Source organism: Lasiosphaeria miniovina (assembly GCF_030549165.1).
Source record: "Lasiosphaeria miniovina strain SMH2392-1A chromosome Unknown B0T26scaffold_9, whole genome shotgun sequence".
Classification (NCBI taxonomy): domain Eukaryota; kingdom Fungi; phylum Ascomycota; class Sordariomycetes; order Sordariales; family Lasiosphaeriaceae; genus Lasiosphaeria; species Lasiosphaeria miniovina.
The window spans coordinates 1,670,564-1,693,380 of NW_026848228.1; the positions used below are offsets into that span (position 1 = coordinate 1,670,564).

The window sequence follows — 22,817 nt, forward strand, 5'->3', positions numbered from 1 at the left end:
TTGGCCAAGTGGACATCGGGTCAACATTGACGGCGGTGGGGCCGCTGAAGAAAGCCTATCCGGCGAGATCTGAGGATCTGGCGGATTGCGTTAAAGCGTTATCCCCGGAGTTTAGGGGCTCGGAGAACCTCTTCGACTTGGAGGTTGGAGTCCCAATCGGTTGGTACATTGCTGACAACCAGGATCGGGTCAATTTGACCCAGACATGGTGCGTTCCTATTCTCTCCTGTGGCAGCTCGGAAGACGATCTGCATTGGTACTGTCTTGCTATGGTTGAGATATCGCGGGGACTCGAGCATCCACTTTTCATGCGAGTCGGAATGGCCTGGATTACCAAGCCACAATGGTTTGAGAAGACTCCAGAGAAGTCTTTCTCTGTTTTGTGAGGAATCGACCTCGGGCACTTAAACGCGAGAGTAAAGCCTCGTGATTGGATCGTGGAGTGAAAGGAACATCACGGTGATTAACATACGGAATTGTTTGCCACCAGCCTCAATGGTCATTTCTAACCAAATGACGATCCCTGTATGACGATAAAATCACCTCCCTGATGCCAGGCGGAGACCTGGGAGACGAATAGGAGCGGCCAACAGGCGAAATCCCATCACACCCCTTTACACTGGGCTGTCCGACGGCGCGATAGGAAGCATTGGCCTCTCTTCTTAGGTCCACCCCAGATCCCGACGTCCAAGATCGCAACGGGCGCTCCCCGCTTCACCTTTCTGCACGCTCTAGTCTACTCGAAATCACAACCCAGCTCCGCGTTGGAAGCAACCCTAATGCGCGTGATATCAATGGGAAATTGCCTCTACACCTAGCGGTGGGATCTAACGAGCCTGGCTCAACAGAAACTATCCGTTTGCTCCTCTAGCATGGCAGCCATCCTGATTTTCGTGATAGCGTCAATCAATTCACCCTTGATCCACTTTGTTCACTCCAACGTGGCTAGCGACCCATGGGACAGCGAGGGTAAGATCACCGCCCTACTGAAGGCAGGTGCTAACATCAACAATAGACTGAGAGGATGATCCACATGATCCAACAAAGATTATCTATTACTTGCTCCCATTTACTCTCATTATAATATTGTACTTAACCGGGTAGTATGAGTTTCGATACTTATGTTAGAATGATAAGGTCATTCGCAATAGTCAATATTGTGGGTGAGCTATAGCAATGGAGTCTGGTTGTCCCCGTAGCTCGCGATCCCTGACAGCAGAGAAAAGAGAGGAATACACAATCAATACACAACACCCTACCTTCCGTTCTAGTTACTGCAGTGACTACCATGCGAATGACCTTGTTATTCCAACAGGTGCCAACGCTGATCCTGTCCGGAGGCCAATAACTCCAACACTCTGGAGCTTTTTTCTTACAACTACAGCTAAACCTACTCAGCTAAACCCTGCATCTACACAACAGAGCTATCAGTTATGTACCCGCTCATATCGCTTGAGTCAACCTCCTCTTCTTGTGGATCCAACAGCTGCTTCCTTGCCTCGTAATCTGCTATCTTCAGTCGCATGCTCTGTACTGGCACTTCGCGGTATATCTTGCTCCGATCAAACGGCGACTCAAAAAACATCAGGCCATCTAGGGCCTTGACCCTGGAAACCACCAGCTAGGACAAGCCGGATGCGAACTCTGGCGCAGAGATATCATAAACCACCTTGTCGAGAGTGACGCCCTGTGACTTGTGTACCGTGATTGCGTAACCCAGGCTCAAAGGCTTGGCTTGGCAGAGCTTATCCATCCAATTACGGTAGCCCAAGGGGACCCGCAATTTTCTTCTCAATTAGCTGCTTCTTACAGCGTACGCACGGTCCGTGGTTCCTTTTCTACTTAGCTTCAGATTTCGAGTTTTTCTTGGGTTCCTCTGCTGTGGGTCGCAGCTTGGTGTGCCAGAATCATGGTTAATCCACAACCATTCGGTTCTCGGACGAGTTAGGACGAAAGACTTGGGCCTCGACCACAAATGTGCATCGGTGGAACCACGGCTAGTCGGGACACACCTATCTACGATCAGTTTGGATCCGGATCCTCGTTGGACGGAATGCCATGCTCTAGGATACCTGAATGCTTCTCTAGTCTATTGTGTGTTAATGAACTAGCTCTAAGTTAACAAGGGGCATGTGTGTGGCAAACAAAGATGTGAGCAACGGCATTTACATCGAGTTATCCCCTGCCAAATTCACATATCAAGTCGGTTTTGTGAGCCTGGTCCAAGACGTCTTTCGCAGGCGAAGATAGAGGTAAGATACTAGGCTTTCAACTCCTGATCCTTGAAAATCCTGAATCCTTTGCACCATGTCTCCGCCACAGGCCTAAGCGCGTATCTAATAGAGAATGCTGTGAACCCTGTGTAAGAAGAAAAGGGAGCTTATAGGCTAGTTCAGTAGAACTCTGGGTCCTAGTTGTATCCGAGTTCGCTCAGTCGTGCTTTAATGCGCTGCTCTATTTCTTCATCACTCTCTCCGATGCGCTCCTGCCGATGCAACGAGTCTAAGTGATCATCAGAAAGATCAATCCCCACACACAGTGGACAGACGAGAGAGAAGCCACACCCAAGCTGTTCACGATCAAAACCAAACATCTCCATGGCAAGCCCCGCGCATCGGCCGCCAATACATCCTATGAACCTGCCGGAGCACACCCAGCATGAACCCCGGTCGATCCGGGCGATGACGTCCGGAACATCAATATCATAGTACAGACCCGATTTCTTCTCCTGCGGCGCGTCTTGGGCCTGCAAGATATAAAACACATTCCCTAGACTAGACAGCTTGTTTAGCTTCGGGATCTTGGCGATAGACTCGTGTATTGGCTCGTATTCGTCCTCCAATTTGGCAAGCACTTTGTCGCTAGCCTCGTTAATTTTAGCGGCCACTTCGGGCGTGGCATTTTGAAGGAAGTACTCGAAGTGGGCGATGCTGGCCGGGTTCCGTAGATTGCCTGCAAGTGCGTATTCCAAGTCTGATCTTCCAGGGACCTGCAAGTCGAACTCGTGTCGCACGCAGCGGAGGATTGTTTCGGTTGGCGAGGACAGAGATGGCACTATGGTCGCCTTGGCGAAGCAGAACCGGGGGGGGTTGCGTTCCGCTTCCTCTTCCATCTCTTCCAGAATCATGTACCAGAGCTCGGCTGGGAGGGCAAGCCCGCCTTGGCTTCTGATGTTGATGTTGCCAGCAAAGTTGACAAGCTTGCGCATATAGCGAGCGGCGGCGAGAGGGATGTCGAGAAAGAAGAGCTGGTCTTGTAGAAATTTGGCATTAGATGCCGTATCAAAGTTCATGGGCCTCATGGTTGCTTTTTTTTTTTTTTCTTTTTGTATCCTCTCGTCGAAGGTGATTGAGCTAATGTTGCAGAGGGAGAGTTTAGTCGGTCTGCAGGCGAGGATGGGCTGGTAGGCGTTGGTGACCGTGATGGACGAATCCGTCGTGGACTCGACTGAACAAAGGATTGAAGGAAGGAAGGAATGGAATGGTGTTAGGCCGGGCTCCTCCCAAATCAGTGTCCGTACAGATCGAGCCGTCGGGCTACGTCTCAGGTACGCCTCTCCACGGGTAATAAAGCGGACAGGAATGAAATCGCAACTGACCGGGGCCCACTGTTAGAAACCTCTAGGCATCCCGCCCGGCGTGCTAACAGACAGGCCCTGGCGAGCCACCATTTAGCACCCTGGCCAGGTGGTGTGGCTCAAGGATCTGGACAAGTTTAATGGCCTTATTAACGGTGCCTGGGACCATCGCGAATCCGGTTCCATCGTGGACTTCCGGCGTGGGAGCGACGACGGGCTGGGCCCTGGCCGCCACGAGGAATTGTTACCCGGCGATTGGGAGGTCCTCCTTGAAGAGGCCGTGGAAGCCAAAGTCCTGACCAGGGACGCGGCGGAGCGGTGGGCCAGATCGTTTCAGGACGCGGCCTACGATAAGGCCGTACGAAGAGCCGAGTTTCTTGCTAATTTAGTACCGGAAGAGGAACTAGCTTCGTCAGAGGAAGAGGAACTGGCTTTGTCAGAACAAGAGGCGGGGGGAATGGGATTGGGCAGATAGGGTCTACCTCAATGTAGGCTTAATACCCGAGGTAAATACAGTGCGCTCTTGCTCCCTCGCACTGGTGCCAATTTCATTTTACAGGCTGGCGCATCATAGTTTTGGGGGAGCGTAGTAGAGGGGGTCAAAAGTTCCACTAGTTTTTTTTGCATATTTTATTTGCACTCAGGATACGCAACCAAATTAGATCGGTTGCACACTTTACTAGCACCCAGGATACGGAACCAAATTAGGTCGGTTGGATCGCATCGTAACACCCCAGTTTCACATCTAGCACGCTGTATCTCCGCGCAGTCCGCCGAGCCGCCCATGACGGGCTCTTAACTCTACCCTTCTCTCCCCTTGGACCATCGCAACGCCCTTCACTTCTGGCACCGTTTCGACCATCACGTTTCGCGCCGCAATGAGTGCCATCAAAACACACAAAATTGCCGATCTTACGGGCGTAGCGTGAAATGCACTTCACGGCAGAGACCGCGGCATGTTTCCATTCCCCCAGCGCTAGTGACATTGCAATGCAGGAGACCATCCCGCCAGTCCCCGGATCAGATTCCATAGAGCCACGATTCCAGCCGATGTTTCTACGCCCCTGGATTCACCTCGAAGCCACGACGCACCGCGCTTCAATGGCATCCGCCAAGTATCTGGCATGTTTGCCCTCCGCCCTAATTACGCCACACACTCATAAACCACGCCGCTAACGTATGCTCAAGCTTGCTTTCAAGGTTCCGGCAAGTATGCAGGCATCTTGACCTCACCGGTGCTCAGGTGTCTCCTCCAAGACTTCAAAGTCCGATTCTCAGCACAATTATTGCCACCAGACCAGGACCGAGGACCAGAGCGAGAGCCCGGCAAGCAGCAACTGAAACCGCCCAAACTCTGCCCAGTCAGAATCATCATCTACGCCATGAGAGGAGACGAGCGCGCCATCGGGGCCAAACTATCTGACGCTGGCTTGTTTTTGCAACACCCAGCTGCGCATGAGTGCAGCTCACAAAACGTCAGCTTTCAATCTCTCTCACTCCGCAAACTAACACGACATGGTAGTCATCAACTTGTGGCTCTTGCCATGATGATTGAGAGAGAATGCGGCATTGTTGAAAACCCACGGTACCCAACACTATGGGCCTCTACCACAGATAACCAGTAAGGATATGCTTAAACTGTTGTTAGCACCTATTGGACAATCATTAACATATGATCATCCAGGCCTCGTCAAATAATTACGAGCAAATATCGTGACTCGCCGGTTCCAGTCTATGGTGGTGTGTCAGCAGATGTGAGTTACTTGGGCCGTCTTCTACGCACTCAAAACACCTGCTAAAACCGGGAGCCAGGAAATGGGTCTCGGAAAGACCTTGAGCGTTCTAGCATTAATATGCTCGTCGCTTGATGATCTCCATCATCACCAGTCCGCGAGCCAGCAAGAGTCCATGGTTACAGGTACCCTGATGGTCGCACCAAAATCCAGTGAGCCTCCAACCGTTCGCCCCAATTGTCGAATGTTAAATGTAAGCTCAACTGACACATACCCAGAAATTACCGCATGGCAGGAACAAATTGATAGGTCTGGTGTGGCCCCTTTCAACGTCTTCGTATCCCTCTGGCCGCTGTTTCCAGGCACGTTTTTCAGAACCAGATCAAAGTCGGGTTATATCATGGCACCAACGGCGGCAACTAGCGTCACAGCCGATACATAAATAGTGTCGATTTCACTGTTGCCAACAATTTTCATATCATGGAACCGCATTGGAGCCCCATGGCGGAGGCGCAAGCGGTCGACCGAGTGCACAGAAAAGGGCAGACAAGACGTGCCACGATTACGAGATACATTGTTCCCACGTCAATCTAGTATACTACTCTATAAGACCTTAATATTTAGGAAGATATAATAGATTTTTCAAATAAATATCAAGAGACTTAAGATAATCGAACGCCAACGCGGCAAGGCTACGGCCGACTCTCCTGCAAGATATATGCACCTGCAGGCAAACCGGGCGAATCTCCTGGCCTTCGCTGAGAAGCATTGGAAGCAGCACGACGCCGGCGAGCAGACCAGTGGAACGGGCGGCAGATCCGCAACGCCTGCTCTTTACATTCTTGCCCAGCTAAACCTCCTACGTTTAGAATAGGATCCTTAATCTTCCCCTTCTTACTCAAGGCATACCCTTTTTCTTCGTCAGCTTATAGAGTCCTAGTTATAGCTACTCTGGACTCTGCTAATATATTTATTCTTTATATTGTGGTCAATTACGTCTGCAACTGCTGCACTGTTTTACCGCGTCGTTTCGGCTTGTAGGGACTAGACACCTACATGACCTGGGTGTAAGAATGGCTCTGCTCGATACCCGCACGACATTCCTATAACTACAATCGCAGATAGGTGCGGGCGAGTCCGCGAGATAGACTAGGGGCCGAGACTAGAGGGGCCTGACACGACTCGTTGGTCTCGCTGCGCGGGCCCTATAGTAAAGAGCTTCCAGGGTTCGCCGTAAACTGCGAGAACAGTCCGTCCGGGGATCCAGCCTGCTGCAACAGAGGTGGCGCAATTCCAAGGCCTGTAGCAGACGGACCGCGCATAGGGACCGTAGGCGATGGGCCGAAGAAGCTACTGATACTACTGCCACCGCCACCATGTCCCCGAAAACTAGAGACTCCCTGTAAGCCCAAGCCCGGACTTTCTGAGAGGCCAGGCGCAGAAGTGAGAGCCGGGCAGAACACCATGGGCAGACCCTTGGAGCTCGGCAACAAGATCTCCGAGGTAGAACCCCACGCCGTAGTAGACTGGCTCATGAGCTGGTCCATCAAAGCCGTCCCATAACCCGTCCGCTTCATATCCGCCGCCAGCTGGAAGGCATTTGCCCGCACGAGCGGACTGCTCCTCGCGAAGAAGACCAGAATCCGGGCCAAGAATTCGAGGCTAGCCTCACTCTGCCGGCTTCGATCCTGCACGTCAGCTCCGCTTCCGCCCGCGGCCGCCTGGAAATAATCCTCGAGGAAGACGGACGCGGCCATATATGCCGCAAACGAGAGCAGCGGGTTCCGGATCGCGGTGCCGACGCCGTCCCCGGCGGCACGGAACACGGCGAGGATACCCTCGGCCGCGGGCAGGAGGCGCGCCTGGCTCTGGGCGACTAGGTGAAGGTCGGGCGAGCGGCGGTGGTGGTGGATCCGCCCCAGCGCGGTGCGGTGCAGGTGGATGGTGGCCATGTTGGTGCTCACGTGGACGAGAATGGCGTCGAGACTACGTGGGTTCCGGGCTAGATGCAGCCTCTCGGGGAGGAATATAGTTAGCGTGCTTAGGTTCGCGTCAATCTCCCTGTGGCGCTGCCAGTATGGTCCGTCTCGCACGTCTTCAGAGCCGCTCTCCGGAGAACGGCGTGAGGCGTGGTCGAGGCAGTGGAGCAGCTCGTTCGCGGCTAGAATACGAACGGCGAGAGGGGGTACCTGAGCGCCCCGACCCTGTGCCAGTTCGCGCAGGCCGCCGGAGAGGGGAATGGCGAGCTCATTTGTGCCGCCAGCCGCGAAGGACTCTTCGGTGGAAGGAAGGTTCGTCCGGATATGCCGCTCGTCGATCAGAGACGGCCAACCCGTCGTGGACGTGAGGTAGCGGTCGGCCAGGAAGACGACCCACCACGTCCGCCGTCTCTCCTCGGCCTCGATCCAGCTCCTGGGCGGGGGTAGGCCCGAGCGCAGAGTCTCGGGATCGCGAATGTCGAGTTGGTGCAGCCTAAGCATCTGGGCAACCCGCACACCTCGGCACAGGCTGGTGGATGCCCTGGTAAACAAGGCATACACGTGGCACTCGTAGGCCGAGATGAGGCACCAGGACTGTACGTGGGCCAGTGTCGTAAAGGCCTCGCCTTGGCCCTTCAACTCGTCTGCCTCGGCGTAGATTCGAGCACGTAGGTAGAACGGCTCCGAGAGGTGGCGATACGTGTCCGAAGTCGCCGCTGCCGACGCCATGACAATGTACTGAAGACACATTGGAGGGCGCATGTGCGGTGGGAGGCGCAGGCCTGCTGTGTAGCTTGCCCGGTGGAGCATGGGCGCACCAGGATGGATTTTTTGGAAGTAGAGTGCGTTGCTAGAGGCATGTCAACACTCAGCAGCCACTCTAGCGAGCTGGTTAACACATGGTTGTCCTACAGCTCATCAACGACATCGAAAGAGGGGAGCTGCTCGAAGAGACCGAGGTCGATCAACTGATTTGCCGACTGTTGCGGCGGACTAAGTTCTACTGAGCCGATCAGCTGAGGTTGCCCAAACGGCAGGTCCTGGTGTAATGGTAAAGGGCCGAGGTCGAAGAGATCAAAGTCTTGGGCTGGCGGCGGGCGCCCTTGGCTGAGGTCTGGTGCCGTCTCCTGCGCAGTCCTGAGGTCGGCGGCTCGCAGGAGCGCTTCGAGCTCCTCTGTCACGGTAGCACTATTTGTTAGCCTGGCGCCCTCGCTCTCACCGGTGCTGGCAGGCCTAGGGAGGGTCCGAACCCACCTATCCTTTTCTCGAGTTCCCGCACCGTCTTCCGTGGACCAAGCGCCCGTAGCCGCGATCCGGGATAGTTGCACGTCTCGTTCTGCTTGACGCACCGGTTACAGGCTGGACGATTCCGGTCGCACTTGAGCTTCCGGCTGCGGCACTGCACACAGGCCAGCTGACCGGTCGACGTGGTCTCGTCATGGCTGTCCGCGCCCTCCTGCCGCAGCGGGAGCTGCCCCGTTTCCATGCTGGCACCCGACGCTTGGGCCGGTTATGTGCACAAGATTGGGCTTGAACACAGGTCGAGCGCAATTTGGAACGGCTCCGAGGATGGGATGCGGAGGGAGGGCTACGGAATGGCCGCGGATAAGGGGGAGGATGTGGGGGATGCGCATAGCTCGGGAGGCGCAAATGCTGACCATCTAGCCAAGAGCCAATGGCAGGCAGGTCGGCGTCCGAGGCGGGGCGTGGGAGCAGACTGGCTTTGCTATTTCCGGTCTAGTGTGACATGGATACTGTCACAGTTACTCCAGGACAACTCAAGGAGCCTCTAGAAATGGGATTCGAAACAGCTTACCAAGCGGTTACTCTGCCTTCATGACCCGCCTCGGCCTCCGGGGTCTGAGATTGCTTTGAAATGGAAAGAGGGCTGTGGCGTTTGCGAGAATCGCGTCGAAGACAAATCTTGTCTGAAAAGGAAGACGGGCGGCGCATAAAAGCCAGCCCTGGCGTCACCCCCTCCTCTCACCTCACCATCGGAACGTCAGTGTGTCGACGCAGCACATATTACAACCAACACCTACACCTAATTCCAGACCCGGATACTCAAGTTCTCCGCAATTCATCATGTCGAAGCTTCTGACCGTCTTTGGCGGCACTGGTACCCAAGGCGGCTCCGTCATTCGAGCAGTCCTGGCCGACGCAGCCCTGCCCAAGACCTTCAAGATCCGCGCTGTCACCCGCGATGTGTCTAAGCCCCCCGCCCAGCTCCTAGCTCAACAGGGTATTGAAGTAGTCGCCGTAAGTCTCTGCATTGTCAGCACCAGGACGCGTTCCCGGGCTCATGCTCACCTTCCACGTCCAGGCCGACATGAACTCCCAGCCCTCCCTCGCCAACGCACTCAAGGGAACCCACACTCTCTTCCTCGTCACTCTGCCCGACTTCGTTACCGGGGCAGCTCCGGGTACCGAATTCGAGCAGGGCAAGAACGTCGCCGAAGCCGCCAAGGATGCGGGAGTGCAGCATCTTGTCTTCTCATCCCTTATCAACGTCACCGATGCCTCCAACGGTCGGCTGCCGCACGTGGCGCACTTTGACCGCAAGGCCGACATTGAGAAGCACATTCGATCGCTGGGAATTCCGGCCACCTTTATCCAACCGGGCTACTACATGACCAATTTCACAAACCTGCAGCTTCTGAGGAAGGGTGATGATGGGTCGTATACCCTGGCGGGGCCCACCAGTGCGACCAAGGCCCAGTTGCCGCTCTTCTTCCCCGAGAGCGACATGGGTAAGTCGCTTCAATCTTCTCTCTCCCTCCCTCCCTCTCTCCCTCTCTCCCTCTCTCCCTCTCTCCCTCTCTCCATCTCGCCATCTCTCCATCTCTCCATCTCTCCTTTTGACGTTAGAAGAGTGCGAGTGAAAACTAACCCCATCTGACCAACCCAGGCAAATACTTCGTGGCGGTAGTCAAGAACCGCAGCAAGGTCCTGGGCAAACAGGTCCACGCCGCCGCTGACTATTACACTCCCACCCGCATCATGGCCGAGTTCCAGGAGGTGACGGCGAAGAAAGGGCAGTATGTCCAGCTCGACCAGGATGTGTATCTAGGCTTTCTTCCACCGCCAATTGCGCAGGAGATCTTGGAGAACGAGCTACTGTGCGAGGATCCTGGTTTCTTTGCGGGAGGTTCGCTGACCGAGGGCCATGAGCTGCTTGCTGAGGTTGGTCTGGCGCCGACCACGTGGAAGGATTTCTTGAGCGGCAAAAAGGACCTCTTTGTCTGAAAAGAGTGTATCCCTCGGACTTTGCATCTTTGGTTTAGGTTAAACAGGTAGAGAAACGAGGCACTGTCTTTATTCCAACGTGCTCATCCACCACCAACCTGTTCCCAGACTCACTCGACCACCTTGACTGAAATCTCTCCCTACAAATTCGAGCGGCGGGGCTTTACACGGGTAAGCCCCTATTAATAGGGAATGAAGAAAACCTGGGATTGCCGGTGGGGGAGACGAGCGCGGGATGGTTGAGACGGTAGCTTGGCCACCGTGTTGTTGCCGGATTTCGCAGGTAGTCGTTGCATTTCTTAACAGCATCCAGGTGCAGGCGCTTGACAAAAAAAATAATAAGCGGCATCTTTTGCTGAAGTGTGAACGATTTGTGGTGGCAAGTTCGCTTACATTAGGAAATGGTACTTCTGCTTCGAAAGTTGCTTGTGGCGCTGGCAAACCTGAAGGCCCTGCCCGGGCCCCTGTCAAACCCCCTGTAAGTCAGCGCACTAATATTTCAAACCCCGACGGAGGCGTACCTCAACTGACAAGCCTGGCTACCGACCACTTCACTGAGAAAGTCACCAGGTCTTGATAAATACACCGCATCCTACCCTGTTTCCATATTACACCAACTCCAATCGCGTTACACCTATTCTCGAAATCTTGAATCTTGTCACACCTACCTCCCACATTGTAACACTAACCCTCCAAAACTTTCCTAGCCCTCTGAAGACCGAACAAGCGACGCGCGTCCAAACCTCGTTAACCCCCCCAAAAGCCTACCACCGATAGTTAATCTCATCATTCATCAACCTCATCGAATTAACTCGTCGATATTATCATCCACAACTTGGCGTAACTCGTCGTCATGGGCTACGCCCAGAGGTAAGGGTACATAGTGTAGTTTTCCGTCTTCGTGAGTCTCAAGGTCAGTAGCCTCAACCCATAGCTGCCAGAGCGCTTTTGCGTAAAACATGACGGAGCTCTTGATGGAATCATATTCTGGGTGGATCCAGCCGACGGCTCTGTTTGTTTTGTCCCGGATCCGGGTTAGGAGATGGAATCTTTCTCTGAGGGAAGAATCATCATACACAAACTCACCTGGTTGCCGAATCGAGACTAACAAGGGCGGCGGCATCGGCGCGCGAGAGGCTTGCGAGCCAGTCCCCATCTCGGCTCGTGATCGAGGGCACGACGTTCCAGGAACACACGCCGGGCTGGTCACGCACTAGGGCGAGCTTGATGGTGCGCTCATATGTATGCCCGCCGACCGACGTGGATATACCGCAAGGCGTCCTAGCGGTATTATTATGATGGTACGCCTTGACCATCGTCGTTCCTGATTCTGGCTGGACGGTGAAGAACGGGACGGGGTAAGGATAGTCTACAAAATCGACTACGTCGCTAAGGCAGCAGTCGTCGATATTCGCCCGCCACGGGATCGGTGGTCCCTGTAGGAGCTCCAGTAAGTTATTAGACGCGAATAACAGCCTGGCCTACTACCAGCGTGGCGCGCCCTCGGGTGGTACTTGCGGAAAGTGGTAGCAGAGGACGTTCAATGAGTAGAGATAAGCGTTCGGAGGTGGCACGACCAGTAGCGGTAGCTTCGTACACATCGCACCGTGGCCGCACGTCATGCCGTTATACATTACCCATCTCGGAAGTTTTAGGATATCGAGCTTAACAATCCTACTTCCTTAAGTAGGAATAGGTGCCGCTGTAGGCTCTTTGTCGCTATTACGCGCCTGCTGCTGAGATGCTTTACGTGATGGGACTGGGACTCGGCGGAGCGCCCGCCGCCACCAGTTTCTAAAGCTGCCTTTTTCTTTCCTACTCATACAATCTTCCTGCCGTTGGGCTATTGCACCGTCATACTGTCGGCGTGTGTCATAGTCTAACCCTGAATTAGACATATAAGGAGGAGGATATGTATCGTATATATCCTTGTCTTCCGATAGCCAGCCCGCCTTTTCGTCTGACATAATTGTTGAAGAGCAGTGCGCGCGCGCGCGCGTGTGTGTGTGTGTGTGGGTGGAAGGAGGGAACGGCAAATTTCTAGGAAGGGAATGGCGACAGTATTCAAAGTGCTCGCTAGACTAAGTTTAGTAGGTAGCGGTTGTGACTTGCTGCCGTGATTTGGGTTTAGTTCTGCTAAAATTTTAAATTCAGGACACATTATGCGCCTGTACCCGCTATTATGCTTGAATATCTACTCACACTTGCCGCGAGGATGCCGATGCCGTCGTTGTTGCCCTGCTAGAAAAAGGTTCAAGCAGTAGCCGCGGGGATGCCGACACCGTCGTTGTTTCCCTACTAGAAAAAGTTTCAATTAGCAGGAGCAAGTGGCTAAATTCCAAAACCCTATAAATTCTAGATTTCTTTCCGCAGATTCCAGATTTTCTCCTCAGCCGCGCTCATCTTAATTCTTTTTTTTTCTTGGGCACTCAAATAGAAATTGTCAAAATAAAATCTTTTCATCATGGACACCAACGTTCTCGCCACCGTCGCCGCTACCACCATCGGCACCACCACCGGCACCACCACCGGCACCACCACCGGCACCACCACCGGCACCGGCACCAGCACCAGCATCAACACCGACACCGGCGCTACCACCACCGGCAATGGCACCGGCACCGCCACAGCCGCCAACCTCTCCGTGGCCGCTACCGCCACAGCCGCCATCGCCATCGCCGCCGCCAACCACTGCCACCTATCTCGGTGCCCGTGCGGGGCCATCCATCTCTGTTCCCTGCCCCCAGCTGACCCCGCTGCTATGTAAGTCGGACCATAATTCTGCTTTAATCCGACATCTCGAGTATGTACTAATTGGATGCTAGGGAGGGGGCCGCCTTGCTGGGGTGGGTGAACGAAGAGGATGCTGGCCGCCGACTGACTCGGGAGCGGTGGTTGCGATACCGGCGGATGGTGGTGGGGTGGGTAGGCTTCATGGCCTTTTCGTTCTCCATCGTCGGTAAGTTTGCCATTATTTTATCTCTCCTCTCGCTCTCTCCCTTTAATCGCCTTTGATCTCCTTCTAATCATTGCGTCTCTGTCTCTTGATTGTGGTATAATCTGACAAAAGTTATAGGCTGGAGCTAGACGCTCGGCCATGGTATTGCGGCCATAATCGTGGCGGTCGTCCTCATCGCTAGGGACATAACGCTAGGGGGCGTGGCGCGGGCGGGGTGGGCGTGGTTTTACGAATTTTAAAAGTATATAAGCACTCTTAAGAAGTACTTCTACTTTTTGGTTCCTTCTCAATTTTCACCTGAACCAGCGTAATCGCATGTATACTACAAAGTTAATATATGCCTGACCTCGGTACTGTCGCTTTGGATGACTTCGAAAGGGGGTTAAACACGTTGGTCTAGCTCGGCCTCGAAAGGGGCGGTTTAAATAATTAGTTTAGCTCGGCATAAACGGGGACGGTCAAACACGTTCGTTTAATAACAAAAGCCAAACTAATTAGTTTAACCGTCCCTTCGGTTTAACAAAGAAGGCAAACCAACGTGCTAAATGGCACCCTCTTATATTTCAGAACGTCTGGATGTCTGAGAGCAAAATTGGAAAAATGGGTCAATGAGTTGCGCGCCCCCATACAAATCGGGATTTTCCAGAAGATTGAAATGTTAATAGCTTTAATGCTACAACTACTAGTATAAATTCAAAATATTTTTGAGGGTGCTAGAGATGAGGGCATTCTTTTCAAGTCAGTTTCAACGCATTTACATGTAAATTGCGGATTTTGGTACGACTAGACCTTCAAAAGTTACTGTTAGAATGTGTCAAGCAGAAGGGCCTCGAAGGTTCTAGATAGAGACTTCGCCACCCACTTCGCCACCACAATAGTAGTATAAGAAGGGGCTTTCTGGCACTGCCAGAAAGCTAGAGAGAAGAACACACATCTACAATCCATCACTTGAACCACCAGATTTTCGGCGTACAGTTACGCCCTGTTGATTCCAGTACCGGTACCCTGGTGAATCCAACAGTTACTGAGTTACGCTTTTGGTCCGGCTCGATGGCCCCCAGTTGAAAAACCAGCCAAAATATTTATAGGTATAGAAATTTAATACCGGGGATCCTCTTCTTCCTGATAACTTTGGTGCGTAATTTTTCATTATTTAATCAACCTATTGCCCTGGCACCAGCCTCGAACGCTTCAAAATGGCCTCTCTAGGCGATCTAGAGCTCATTAAAGCGACGATTTACTCGACTATTGGCCACTAAAATGCCCGCGAAGGTCAGGTTGAGGCGTTTGCTTGCTTAGTCATCGAATAAGCCGACAAAGTGCTCGATCGACGTAGCTTACCAACAAGCTGGAACTGATTGCGCTTATAAAAATTGTCAAAATACTGTTGAAAAGGCCTCAACAATGAAAAATGCCAGCGAGTGTAGGCACGGTGGGTTTTAAGCCAGACTTGTGGCCTTCATCGCCGCAAGACCGCCATAGTTACAGCTTCCCGCCAACCAGCTGAGAAGTGCGCAGCGCTTGCGTGCGTGACGGGGGGATGGACGGTACTGTGCGGGTACAGTTAACACCGAGGGGACATATGCCCCGCCTGACATGTACTTATCAAGGCGGCCGAGACTGCTGAAATTTGAGGCCCCACGCCTGCTCAAAACAGCAGTCCAAACTGCGGCACATGTAGTCTGTGTGAAAGGTGAGTGTCATTATCCAACTGCAGGCGCGGTTCAGGATCGTGTGTGTTTTGGGCGTGCTGACAAAATCCAGATGCTCCAGGAGTGTTTAGGGGGTAGGTCGGACTAGCTCAGCGTTCTCCGAAGTCAGTTGGAATAGAAAGAGAGTGTTTGGGATCTACCTCAAGACGCCAAGGTACTTGGAAAAACGATGTTTCGAGAGCCATTTCACTTTGTGATAAATGTAATTAACTGCGGAAGTCCCTGCTTGAGCAGAGCTTCTTTGAGTAGACGAAATAAGAAAAAATATCATGTTTGGAGACCGTGTTTCAATACTTTGTGTTTGATCGGGGTCAAATAAAACTCATGGGAAAGAAATATGAGTGGATGGAATCTGGATCCCCCTTTGAGACCCCCACGTCTCAAAAGTGGGATAAGGGTCATTCCGTCTCGGTGTATTCCATGTCTACCTTTTCCCCATATACAAGAGTTCCAAAGCCAAAATCATGAGCCATAACCACGCCAAACACTAACTATTAGAATCACCAGGCGAAGGAACTCAAGGGCTCCGATTTCCACAGGGTGCCCGGCCGTCTTCAAGACCTTATGTAGGTGGGCAACCGACGGGTGGCCAAACCTGCGGTGGAGCCGGCGTAGCTCTGTGTCGGTAAGGTAGTTGTCTTTTCTTTGGTTAGTTGGAGCCAGGGGTGCCCCCATTTCCGTACGACGGGGGCGGTTAGGTTGCCCTGCCGTAGTTGGTTGCGTAGGTTATCGAACCTCAAGCCCAAGCGATCCATATCCTGAAGGCACAGTAGGAACGGTGTGTCTGCGGGGACTACGTGGAAATCAACCGGGCCGAACGGGGTAGGTACAGTGGTAGTACCTAGAGGAGTGAGGGCACCGCCCTGGCCGAATTTGATCGCGGCGTCCGTAGTTGGCGGTCCGAGCCGTACTGACGGTAGCTCCCTTTGTAGGGCACGGAACTGTAGGTGCCCGGCTGTTGAAAAGCCGGATGCTCCTGTAGCGGGCATAATGCCGTGGAATTCCATAGCTAAGTAACGGCCTTCAATGGTGAAGATCGAAGTAGGTTGACGGTCCTGATCCTCAGCCTGTAGGAAGGAATCTTCTTTAGTCAGGCTGTGGCGGACCGATCTATCGGTAAGTAAGGTACGTGGTTTTCCCTGATCCTTGCGCCCGAAGCGGGCCTCTCCTCCGTTGACCTTGAACGTTCGGTCAGTCCAGTGCTGCCGGGCTTCTTCAGGGCCGGGGGTGTTGAACTGGGTGTTGAATTGCTGGCTCTGGCCATCAGCTGCAATACTGACTGCCGATCGGAGCTGTTTGCGTACACCTTCGTAGGTTGCGGCCGGGTTGTAAAGGCAGAGGTTACATTTAGGGATCCCTCGGCAGGCGTTGATGACTTGCATACGAAGTAGCTCTTCTGACTGATGGGTAGCCGTCAGGGCACGCTGAACCCTGCTGAGCCTTTCAAATAGAAGCTCTAGGCATTCGATCCTTGACTTTCCTGGGCTTTCGTCGATGACTGTGCGTATCGTAGTGCTCCCCCACTCTCGTAGATGTAGCTGGTTGTTTTCTTCGCTCTCGAACTGGGCCTTGGTCCGGGCGATCAACGTGCCGAAGTCGTAGCCGTGCCCACAGAGCCGGTCGTAGTAGTAGGTCAGGGCCCGATTCTTGAGCATGGTCGGGAAGGTTGCGGCGTACTGGCCTTGGATAATGCCGAGCCGTTGGCAGCAGTCCTGGAAGATGACTAGCTTGGAGGCGAACACATCGTACGTATCGCTACCGTACTTCATCTCGTCGTTGTAGATCTTGGCCAGGTCAGTAAGCTACCTTGCGTTTGGAAGTTCTTGCAGTACGAGTGGGTACTCGAACTGGGCGGCTCTGGGTCGAGGGTGCTGGAGGCCTTGGTGAGGGTCGTCTGCAGGCCTGCGTTGCTGAGGGTACTGGGGGCCCTGATGAGGGCCGTCTGCAGGACTGCGTTGGTCCCTTTCGGTGAGGGGCTCCCGAGGTAGCGTGGTTGCCTTTCCGGGTTCTTCTGAGCCGTCGTTAGGCCCCTGGATGTCCCAGAGGAAGTCAGGGTCAAGGCAGTTGATCTCGAAGGCCTTGGTTCGTCCTTTTTCGTATTTGATGTCCGCGTCGGACCAGATATGGAAGTCCTTGGCCGTAACGGTCCGTTGTAGGTTGCTATGAATCCTATCGCCGTCCATAGCTACGAAGACTCCGTTGCCCCGGAGCCAGTTACGTAGGGTCGTCTGCGTTCGGCCCGGGACCTTCGCCCAGGCGGCGTTGTCCCAGTGTCCGAATTCCTCGCTAAACTATACCCATGCGTATCTTCCTGTCAGGGGCTTGTCCTGCCAGCAATGTAGAATAAAGTGAGCGTGGCGTTGATCTGTTTGGCTGTTGGCTTCAGAAGGTCGTCGAATGCTAGTAGCTCACCCCAGGTCGTAGGATCCACCTCTCCTCGAAGGTCGAGAGGCACGGAGGGTCCCGGGCTACGGAGGGGTTCTTCATGGGCTAGTTGGCTAGGCGTGGGGACCGGAGACGTAGTGACGTCGTCCTCAGTGCCTACGGCCATCTTGGAAGTGTGGGAATGAGCCGTTGGTTGGCCTGGAAGGTCGGAATGAGCTTGTTGGCTGGCCTGGAAGGTCGGAATAAACTGTTGACTGGCCTGGAAGGTCAGAATGAGCTGTTCACTGGTTGGAATGAGCCGTTGGCTGGCTCGGAATGACGAAGGTCGAAGGAATGTCGAAAAGAAGGCTGAAGGAATGAGTGGAGGTAATAAGAAATGAATGGAAGTAAAATGGAATGAATGTTCAACGCGTAGATCGTTTTCCAGGGCTTGTTGGGTGGTAGACGCTCTACGGCTAGGTGAAGCCAGGGAGACGGCCACGGCCACTTCTTCCGTAAATTCGAAGGTTCTTTGGCTGCGGTTGAGATTCGAGGCGCGAATGCTCCGTTATACCGTCTCTTCCGTAGCCGGGGATGCCTTCCTTAGCACAGGTTCGTAGGGAGGGCCGGCCTTCTGGTCGACCGTTCTGTACGGCGCTGTCTCCTCTGTTTGTTCCTTGCTGATCTGTAGCGTGGACTGTTGTCCCAACAGTGGTGAATTGACCACTGATCAGTGTTGGATTCACCAGGTGCCGGTACTGGAAGCAACAGGGCGTAATTGCACGCCGAAAACTAGTGGTTCAAGTGATGATTGTTGATGTGTCTGTGTATCTAGAAGAAAGTGGCCGTAGGGCCACTTATATAGAAACCGTGGCCCTGCGCCTCCACCGCCACCTCTGTGTAGCTGACTAGCGCGTTGTTCCAATATTCCAACATTCCAACAATGGCCCTCACAGATCACTACCGAGCCCTATCAGCCACGTCTTTGTTTCGACGATGCCGTAGATGGTTGTTATGAGCATCTTACCGAACAGGTCGACATCGTCTGCCCCGGCTTCGCGGATGACATCGCGGAAGCTACAGGGGAAAAGACATGCAGTCAGCAACAATTGAAAAGGCTAGGGTTGTCTAGACAGCGGACTCTAGAATTCAAGTGTTGCGGCACACCTACTTTGCATTTTTGACGACATAATGTTTCTTGTTCTGCCATGCATTTTTGAATTCAAAGTGGTCGTGGGCTTTCCACAGATGCGCCGACACCGTGAAAGAGTGGCAGAGCAAAATCTTGCCGTCACAAAATAGCGGAAACTCGCGTTTGAGCAGACGGTAAGCTTGGAGAAAGAAGAAAGTGGCGAGAAAGGTCCGGCGCGCAGACTCATGAAATACCCAATTCTGCCAAAAGTCGCGTAAGCTGTTCAAGGGATAGAGCGCTGGCAACATGTCGGCTCTAGGCGCCGGCTCAAGGGTGACTCCTAGTTCGTCGAAGGTGCCCTCGGCAAAAGAAACGTGCGACATCATGGCAAACGCAGCGTCTTCGAGGGGCTGGATGGTCGACTCGGCAGAGCGTGCCCTCAAGCCACCCTCGAGGAGGCGCATGATCTGATACAGGAGCAAGGCATGTGTCCTGGCCAAGATGTCGAGCTTGTCTTCGGGCATGGGGGAAGAGACGAGTTGCTGTACCCGACCTTCAATATGGCGGAAGATGACATCTTCGTTGACCTCGTTCTTGGCCATGAACAGAGCGCAGCAGGCGTATGCATCTGGAGTGATTGGTCAGCCGGGACGCACTTGGTAATTAAACTGCAGTTAACACGGGACGGGACTAAAGATGCGAGTGTGGTTTACCCTCCATAGAGGCTGGCATGCGATGCTCGTAAAGACTGTGGTGGCACCATGGGGTTTGGTTCTCGACGACCATCTGCCGGGGCGCCGCACGTATGTGGTCGATGGCGAATCGGAGTCGGGTCGAGATGGCGACCGAGACGGCCTCTTCGTACAGCTTGTTGTTGACAGGGAAAGCCAAGGCCGTTTGCTCGGTCGGCTTGAGACCGAGCGGCCCAAACGAGCTAGCAGCGTTGTGGAACTCTTCAAGATCGGGCATTGCGACGTTGTCGGCTAGCGCATCTCCGTTGTATTCAAATTCAAAATCGAGCAATGGGCTGTTGTCCAGCGGCACCAGGGCGTCTTCCGGCAAGAGATGGCGGCTTGGCACGGGCGAGCCCCCAGTCGAGCCAGCCAGGGTGAGGAACGGCGTCTGAGCTGGGAGCGCAGCACTGGCTAGGCCGGAAGTGGCGGGGCTTGAGGCAGCAGGAGTTGGCACTCGCCGCTTGTACTTGCACGCCAGCTTCCGCTGGGCGCATCTCTGACAAGACGGGAACTCCAAGGTGCAGCGCCGTTTAGCCTTGATACAGGCGTCGCACGACTTTTGGCGTGGGGGGGGATTCCCCCTCTCCATGGTTGACAAGGACTGCTGCTGCTCCTGTTGCCGCTGCTGATGCTGCCGCTGCTGCTCAAGCAGACTCAGGGTCCCATCTGTGCCGGGGCCGGGGCTCGTGCTAGCGGCGCTTCGGCGTGCAATAACGTTCGCCATAGGCGCGCCGTGTCTTCGCGTCTCTGACCTCTGTAAGTCGGGCTACAGGTCTGAGGGGCGGAGTACCACGCGGCTTGCCGGTGGAGTATGAGATGGAGTAGATAGTCGGACTTTCACTTGGGCTCGCTTTCCTCTCGAGATGGGACGAGCGTAGACGAGGGCTGTCGGGTTCTAGGTCTGGCACCCAAGAGCCCTGGCGGAACTCCGCCAGGTGCCCCCCTTGAGCCAACGAGAATGCAACCCAGTGCCCTCACGGTGTGCACACTGTTATCCTATTCGAGCCAAACTGAAGCAAGCCTCCACTAACATCGCAGGAAAGACGCGATGAGACCTGGGGACTGGGATCAAGTAGACCGAGAGTGAGAGATGACTCCAAAAGAGTGGGTTGACCGTCGCAGGCAGCCAGGGCCAGTTTTGGGGTATAAAGACGGTGGCTTCGTCGCAGAATTTCCGGCAGCTCTTCATCCTCTTATCTTTCACGAGACAAGGCCAAGATTTGACCAGACAAAGAACAGCACACGCTGAATGTCATCAGAGTTGCTGTTAGGACTCTTCGGCTTCCATTCAACTTCCACGATGTCTGCCACTCACACCGTCTTTGTCTCTGCGGCGACTGGAAGCCAAGGCTCGAACCTTGCCCGTCAGCTTCGCAGCATTGGATGGGCTGTGCATACAACTGTCCGCAACCCAGACACGCCAGCCGCAAAGACACTCACAGGGCAAGGCGTTGAGTTGACTGTCGGCGACTGGTATGCACTTCCCTTCCGGTCCAGTCCCAATAAGGGAAGAAATATTAGCTGATCAGCCGAGCAGGGACGACGAGGCGGCGCTTCAGGCCAGTATCGCCGGGTGCGACATGCTGTTCCTCAACCTCTCGCCCTCGTTCCAGAACCTAGGCAGTGAGCGCGTGCAAGCGAGAAAGATCCTCGCCGTCGCCAAGGCGTCCGGCGTCCGCCACGTCGTCTACTCCAGCGGGCCGGCCGCGAAGCACATAGAGAAGCTGCCCATCTGGAACGCAAGTAGCCTGGTGGGCCTGACGTTGCTCTCCAAGCAAGCCATCGAAGAGACGCTCAAGGAAGCGGGCTTCGAGGCGTGGACCATTCTGCGCGGCTCGACCTTCATGCAGAACTTCCTGGCTCCCAAGGTGGCCATGTACGCCGGGCTCGTCGACACCAACATCTGGACTATGGCGCTGTTGGCGGGCGACAAAATGCCGCTCGTCGACGCCAACGACATTGCCAAGTTCGCCGCCGCCGCCTTCCAGGACCCTGAGCGGTTCAAGGGGAAGGACGTTGTGGTTGTCGGCGACGAGCTGACGCCCGAGGAGATCATGGAATGTTTGTCGGAAGAGACTGGTCGCAAGCTGAAGTTTGTAGCGCTGACAGACGCGGAGATCGAAGCTCAGAAGGCGGTAAACCCTCTCATCACTGCCCAGCTGGCACTGCGCGAGCTGAAGAACTTCATGAAGGCTGAGGAATCGAGGTCGTGGGGCATCCCCATGGCCACCTTCAAGGAGTTCCTTGCACACAACAAGGATCTGGTTAAACAGACGTATCCGTGATTTGAGAATGGAATCCGGCCTTAGTCCACGGAACGATTGAGGTAGGTCTCGCTCAACAAGGGAACATGGCGAAACCTGTCGTGAGAAAGAAAAGTGGCAGCAGCAATGTTGGAGAAGATTATTTGGGGAAAATGAAGCATCAGACAATACTGATACAACACATTCTATTCGTGAAGCCTGGGCGTGAATCAAATTCAAGCAATTACCTAACCCGTCGTGTGCTTGGTGCCGCCCATCATGTTTTGCACCGTGCCTCCGATGCTTCCCTGGTCGGTGAACTGCTTGCCAATCGCGCCTTCCTTGTCCATCGGGCCGCCAATCTTCTGGCCCAACCCGCCAATTGCTCCTTCCTCTGGAAAGAATTAATCAGTTTCTGAATAGTCACACGGGTAAAAGAGAAGGAATGAGTGACCCACCGGTGAATTGTTTGCCAATGGCACCTTCCGAGTCAAAGACCTTGGGCTTGTCTACGCCCATGCTGGCGTTCGCGGCAGTAGTCCTAGCAGAAGCCATGCCCCCAGTTGCCTTTGGGCCGACATGCGCCCTTTCCGGCTCCGTTCTTCGCGACGGGTTGAGCGTCGAGGACGGGTTCTTGATGGGCGACGAGGGCGACGACATGATGAATGTTTTGGCGGTTGAATAATTAGATTGAATTACAGACTGATGATTGTTTGAATGAGAAATACCAGGACAGCTCAAGTACGGCTCAAGGCATTTCACATATTATACTGGATGCAGGTTAAACGGTCCGGGGGTGACGCCATGGGCCGTTTTAGTGAATTTGGGGGTCCCCCCATTCAGTGCCAACAAAGTGCCGTCATGATTCGTGATGATGTCACCACAACCCACAGGCGCGGGATACCCCTGAAAGACAACACTGGCCGTGGTAGTTAGGGCAAATCTTAGCAATAGCTCGATCAATTTCTACTCAAATTAATATCTCAGCCAGATAAACCACCCCGTGTTTAGTTGCTAGTTATTTAGACTTTGCCCGTGATCGTCCTCCTAAGCTGCTCTTAATCCAGACAGTCTCTGGAGCCGCGATGAGTCCACTGCATTACCTCACTAATTGTAACACCAAATTAGCGCCCACTCT

General features: G+C 53.9%; 8 protein-coding genes across 8 annotated transcripts; 4 read left to right on the top strand and 4 right to left on the bottom strand.

The window, feature by feature from the left end:
- Nucleotides 1-2,160: 2,160 nt before the first annotated feature.
- B0T26DRAFT_735691 (uncharacterized protein) lies at nucleotides 2,161-3,775 on the bottom strand. The gene has a single exon (XM_060443260.1). The coding sequence runs from the start codon at nucleotides 3,299-3,301 to the stop codon at nucleotides 2,411-2,413; it is 891 nt and encodes a 296-aa protein (XP_060289725.1). The 5' UTR covers nucleotides 3,302-3,775; the 3' UTR covers nucleotides 2,161-2,410.
- Nucleotides 3,776-4,817: 1,042 nt separating this feature from the next.
- Nucleotides 4,818-5,963, top strand: B0T26DRAFT_539810 (uncharacterized protein). Its single transcript, XM_060435565.1, has 4 exons — nucleotides 4,818-5,198; nucleotides 5,262-5,331; nucleotides 5,390-5,522; nucleotides 5,589-5,963. Exons 1-4 carry the CDS (start codon nucleotides 4,960-4,962, stop codon nucleotides 5,750-5,752), a joined length of 606 nt encoding a protein of 201 aa, XP_060289726.1. The 5' UTR covers nucleotides 4,818-4,959; the 3' UTR covers nucleotides 5,753-5,963.
- Nucleotides 5,964-6,515: 552 nt separating this feature from the next.
- Nucleotides 6,516-8,775, bottom strand: B0T26DRAFT_682135 (fungal-specific transcription factor domain-containing protein; the record flags this gene model as incomplete). The annotated part of the gene is made up of 3 exons (XM_060440725.1): nucleotides 6,516-8,139; nucleotides 8,202-8,463; nucleotides 8,544-8,775. 3 exons carry the CDS (start codon nucleotides 8,773-8,775, stop codon nucleotides 6,516-6,518), a joined length of 2,118 nt encoding a protein of 705 aa, XP_060289727.1.
- A 599-nt stretch (nucleotides 8,776-9,374) lies between these two features.
- On the top strand, nucleotides 9,375-10,535 carry B0T26DRAFT_758017 (uncharacterized protein; the record flags this gene model as incomplete). The annotated part of the gene is made up of 3 exons (XM_060446343.1): nucleotides 9,375-9,548; nucleotides 9,613-10,039; nucleotides 10,198-10,535. The coding sequence occupies 3 exons, from the start codon at nucleotides 9,375-9,377 to the stop codon at nucleotides 10,533-10,535; spliced, it is 939 nt and encodes a 312-aa protein (XP_060289728.1).
- A 2,464-nt stretch (nucleotides 10,536-12,999) lies between these two features.
- On the top strand, nucleotides 13,000-13,622 carry B0T26DRAFT_682138 (uncharacterized protein; the record flags this gene model as incomplete). Its single annotated transcript, XM_060440726.1, has 3 exons — nucleotides 13,000-13,298; nucleotides 13,361-13,494; nucleotides 13,606-13,622. The coding sequence occupies 3 exons, from the start codon at nucleotides 13,000-13,002 to the stop codon at nucleotides 13,620-13,622; spliced, it is 450 nt and encodes a 149-aa protein (XP_060289729.1).
- Nucleotides 13,623-18,520: 4,898 nt separating this feature from the next.
- Nucleotides 18,521-20,031, bottom strand: B0T26DRAFT_625282 (uncharacterized protein; the record flags this gene model as incomplete). The annotated part of the gene is made up of 4 exons (XM_060436162.1): nucleotides 18,521-18,647; nucleotides 18,742-19,330; nucleotides 19,416-19,729; nucleotides 19,820-20,031. Coding segments are annotated over 4 exons (1,242 nt in total), but the record flags the coding sequence as incomplete, so codon positions are not given.
- A 705-nt stretch (nucleotides 20,032-20,736) lies between these two features.
- B0T26DRAFT_744953 (uncharacterized protein) lies at nucleotides 20,737-21,721 on the top strand (the record flags this gene model as incomplete). The annotated part of the gene is made up of 2 exons (XM_060444482.1): nucleotides 20,737-20,909; nucleotides 20,974-21,721. 2 exons carry the CDS (start codon nucleotides 20,737-20,739, stop codon nucleotides 21,719-21,721), a joined length of 921 nt encoding a protein of 306 aa, XP_060289731.1.
- A 206-nt stretch (nucleotides 21,722-21,927) lies between these two features.
- B0T26DRAFT_758023 (uncharacterized protein) lies at nucleotides 21,928-22,339 on the bottom strand (the record flags this gene model as incomplete). The annotated part of the gene is made up of 2 exons (XM_060446344.1): nucleotides 21,928-22,073; nucleotides 22,138-22,339. 2 exons carry the CDS (start codon nucleotides 22,337-22,339, stop codon nucleotides 21,928-21,930), a joined length of 348 nt encoding a protein of 115 aa, XP_060289732.1.
- Between the last annotated feature and the right edge of the window lie 478 nt (nucleotides 22,340-22,817).